General features: G+C 33.6%; 1 protein-coding gene across 1 annotated transcript in view; it reads right to left on the reverse strand.

Moving 5' to 3' along the window:
- The window catches only part of LOC110279279 (D-3-phosphoglycerate dehydrogenase 2, chloroplastic), a 35,410-nt gene that overhangs the window by 1,526 nt on the left and 29,137 nt on the right, over positions 1–4,747 (reverse strand). Inside the window, 8 exon segments of the mRNA XM_021138470.2 lie at positions 2,816–2,882; positions 2,885–2,971; positions 2,974–3,139; positions 3,141–3,515; positions 4,347–4,423; positions 4,515–4,574; positions 4,577–4,654; positions 4,657–4,732. Of these exon segments, the coding sequence (XP_020994129.2) occupies positions 2,816–2,882; positions 2,885–2,971; positions 2,974–3,139; positions 3,141–3,515; positions 4,347–4,423; positions 4,515–4,574; positions 4,577–4,654; positions 4,657–4,732 (986 nt within the window).

Genomic DNA, 4,747 nt, shown 5'->3' on the forward strand with positions numbered 1-4,747 from the left:
GTTACCAGTAGAATCTGAAGTCACTCTATTAGTCTCTTCTAATAAAAAAAATTCTTAAAATTTAATGTGAAAAGTCTGATAGTTGATCTTAGACAACGACTCAAAATTTCAAATTATGATTATGACAGAGATAAAGTTAGACGAATTTATTTATAAAAAAATACTTATCAACCAAGAGTACATAATTTTTCACAAACATATTTTAAAATTTCTCTCAATAAATTTATTTTTGTCTCTCAATATAAATTTTTTGAGCCCATCAGTATAAATATATCAATTTATCTAATACTTCATCATATCAGTTTCGTATAAAGTTATTAACGTTAAAATATCCACCTAAATAAATTTGTTGGTCCATGTAGGTATTATGATGAGTGTGTATAACCTTGGACCATTAAATTCGTAAACAATCCTTGGGATGCTGGATCCCTATCTATTTAAGGATATTTGTGAAAGGTTGTGTAATGGGTGTTTCCAAAGTTGCTTAAGAATGTCATTCGGCAAGTTAAATAACCCTTCGATCAAATTCATGGTTCTTGGTTTGCATATACTAACATAATCAAAATAAAAGTAAAAATACAAAAACAGGGCGATAATTTATTGGCGGTTTAGTGTTTATAAAAGTTTGATTAAAGAAGTCGATTATAATATTGCAAAAACATTCGATTATTCTATTGTAAAAGTTTGATTTAGTGATTGGTTACGTCTTTTTCTTACAATAGACCTTAAAAAATATAGAAATGATATTTTAGGTTTTAGAGACGATTAGGGTAAAATATTAAAATGAACTAAATTTTAATTTTGTTTTTAATATTTAAAATATTATATTTTTGTCTTGCATTTTACATCATCTTTTTATCGTTTTGTCACAGACTCACAGTAAACAATTTTTCTTTAAAAATACTAATTTCCTCCATTATCATCTTGGAAATTGCAATAATTAAAATTGTGGTGGTCATAATGATAATTGCAATAAACTTAAAAGAGTAAAATTGACAGTAAGAAATTTTTTTTGATTATAATTTAAAATAAAAATATGATAAAATAAAATATTTGTAAAAAAATAAAACGTTTTAAATATTGAAATAAAATTAAAATTTAATCTAAAAGTCAGATACTAAAAGAATATTTTATTCATTATATAATTATAAGTATATACTACTGTCCAATGAGTTAAAAACTTAGCCGAGATAATTCGTGTATAAGAAAAAATGTTAGGAATAAAACTTGTATACACAAAAAAACAAAAAATAAAAAATAAAAAACTAGTGGCTTACCGTGGTTTTTGTTTTCATCATATACTCATTGAATACTAGAATTATATAACAGTTTCTAAAAGCCGTATAGAATTATATAATAATCTGTAAAAGCCAAATACAATGTATCCTATATTTTCCAAGGTCTATATTTAGACAGAAAAAGCATATGAATGATTTTATATATAATACAAAAACACCTAGGTCGTTTAATTTGAAAACTCTTTCTCGGGTAAGGATTCGGTGCGGCTGCTATGTTATGCTTATCGGTGCGTACAAAATACGTTTGGTGTACTGGTAGTGTCCCACTATTTTAACCGTTTGATTTTGATTCAAGGGGAATGTGGTGCTATATGCTGACAGCACTCTATTAGTTAATGCCTTAATGGATTAATCTTTACATTCGAGTGTTTTGTATTTATAAATTTTACAAGTTTGAACGAAACTAATCCATTAAATACGCTGTTTATGTTACGTGCCTTTTTAACAGAATTTTAAATCAATTCAAATCAATTAACGCACAAATATATAACTTCTATTTTTCAAAAGATTTCGTTTCTTTTTTTGAGTTTCTTACCAAATTTGTTAGATCTCCTTCGTGTGTTCTCTCTTTGCTTCGTTTTTTCGATTTTCATGGTTTCTAAAATCAAGTTTTGAAATCGTTTTGAAGATAATGGAACTTCAGAAATACACCCAAACGATTACATAAATACACCCAAACGGTTACAGAAAGAATTACAAAAATACACCCAAATGGTTACAGAATACACCCAAAGGATTACAGAAATATACCCAAAGGATTTAAGAAATACACCCAAAACAGGGAGAGACAGTATATTTCTTCTTGAAATCTTTTAATGTTTTGCTGGTTAAGGATGAGGCACATGGTAGAGACAATCTAGAAGAAAAACCTAGAAGAACAGTAAAACAGTACCTTGAATAATGTTTCTTCCTTTTTTCTGGTGATTTTTGATGGAGATTTATATCTTTTCTTCTTGATTTCTTCTACTCTTCGCGAGGAGTTTGAACGTTTCTGCAGAATCGTAGTAGTTTGTTTCGAATGTTCCTTGAATCTTGATGGTTTGCGTTTTGATTGAGGAAGAAGAGGAAGAGTGAACGTGTTGTGGAAGGGGCGCATGTTTTTTTTCTTGATGAGTTGCGTTTTGATTGAGGAAGAAGACGAAGAGTGAACATGTTGTTGAGGGGCGCGTGTTTTTTTCTTGGACTTGGAGCAACTTGTATAGCTTGTAAGGCAAAAAGACTTGTATGTGTAGCAGGCCTCTTAGTTAATTGTTTGTCTTTTTGTAGCTTTTGGGTAGTTAAAAAGCGAGTTAAATTTTAAAATAGTTCCGGAACTTGGCACTCAAGACTCAAAGTAATTTTTGAAGTTAATAATTATTCAATTTCGTTCCCAAAATTATCTTCCAAGATTCATAATAGTCTCTAAAATAATTTACATCCATCCTTATCATTAAAGAGAACTAAAACGACGTAGTTTTATATTTATTTAAAAAAAAATCCGAGCCTCTCCTTCCTCTGCTCTTCGATGCTAATCTCACTGTCTACCGAATTTGGACTCGACATTTGAGATCTGAACCTGAATGGAATCCAGGGGCAGCTTCGCAATGAGTCAACCGATATCCTCTCCTCGCTTATGCGGAGCCCCTTCTCCTTGGCGGTGAAGTCCACATTCACAATGTTGACAATTGATTTTGATATGGAGCCAGCTCTAACAACACCTTAGGAGCAACCATGGGAGCATTCATTGCAGTTGCCGACAGCTTCCCCCTCAGTGCTCCAACAACAACCTCTACTATCTCAATTGCCACACCCTCCTGTACCTCTTTTGTGCTGGCTTCCAAATGAGACGTCACCACTACGTGTTTCGTGTTTCACTAGCATGTTATCTCTCGGTGGGGGATCCTCCACGAAGACGTCGAGTGCGGCCTGGACAACTGCTCCGGCGTCAAGGGCTTTGACCAAGGCATCTTCATCGATTACACCACCTCTAGCAACATTGATGATGCGGACTCCTTTCTTCATCTTTGCAAAAGTGGCGTCATTGAAGATCTTCTTAGTAGTTGCAATAAGCAACATGTGCAAAGAGATGAAGTCTGCGGCGGCGATGGCCATATCAAATGATACCAATTTCACCCCAACAGCACAGACCCTATTCACCGGGGCATAAGGATCATGTGCAATCACATTCATTTTCAACCCTTTCGCTCGCCTCGCCACCTTAGATCCAACTTTTTCAAACTCCATTTGATACGTAGTCAGGAGGGCATTTTCATCATCTTAGAGCTAAGGGACGGAATGTTAATCTTGTCATATTCAAGGATCAGAATACTAGAAGAATTGTACCATGCCAGTCTTGGACATCAAGAAGACCAAGAGTCCGTCTCAAAAACAGTGATGCTGAAAGGGCGACAACTCATAAGACCCATTGGGTTAAATTAGGACATTAAGAAGCCCAATAATGCTTTTCAAATTCTGTGAGAGGCATAAAATATTATTATTTTCAAATTTTTTAATAATTTATTTTAATTTGTTTTGTTGTTAGAGTTTGTTGGAAGATTTGATTTACTTTCGATTTGCTTAGTAGTATTTTTAGAAATTTTAAATTTAAATCAAATCTGATTTAATCAATTAAGATCAAATCTGATTTAAATTAGTTATTATAATTTTAGAATGTTAAAATTTAAATCAAATCTGATCTAATCCAATAAGATCAAATCTGATTTAAATTAGTTATCTTATCTTTTAGTTAATTTGTTAGGGGTCTATTTAAACACCTTTGGTGAGACAATTTGGAATAACTTTTGATGAATAAAATTTCTTTAGTGCTCTACGCACGTTTTTATTGTGTGATTAAGTGAGGTGAATGATTTGCTTCGCTTGTTGCATGGAGAAAATTGAGTGATTTAATTTTTATCCCTTTGATCTAGGTTGTCAAGGACAGGTTCTTTGAAGGTCTAGTAAGAAAAATCCTTCCAGTGACCAAGTTGCTAAGAACAAGTATTTTAGAGGTCTAATAGAAAAATTCCCCTTATCTATTTTTTTGTTTTTAATTTTTCTTATCACCATCACCGCTAATGTCTTCCCCATCACTGCTAACGTCTTCCCAACCATCGATACTCCCACATACTTGTTTCTTTGCCATTTCCCTGCACATGCACCACATACACATACCTATACATATTTGCATGATTATGAACAACAATGGAAGGTAAAGCAACAGAATGGATAGATGAATACCGGCTTTGATGGAGGCATCGGCTTGGGGAATGTTCCTTGCTATTGCAGCAAGGAGAGCACTGCATGCTTAGTAGCCGCAATGGTGTTGGCGGTGGGGGCGTTGACTACAAGGCAGCGGTACTTGGTTGCAGCTTGAAGATGACATTGACAATGCCGACACCTACTCTGCCGACAACCTTCAGCCTTCCTTGGAAAGCTTCGAAGACCTGCTTGGTCACCTTGGAAAGGGGAGC

This window comes from Arachis duranensis, chromosome 3 (assembly GCF_000817695.3).
Source record: "Arachis duranensis cultivar V14167 chromosome 3, aradu.V14167.gnm2.J7QH, whole genome shotgun sequence".
Classification (NCBI taxonomy): domain Eukaryota; kingdom Viridiplantae; phylum Streptophyta; class Magnoliopsida; order Fabales; family Fabaceae; genus Arachis; species Arachis duranensis.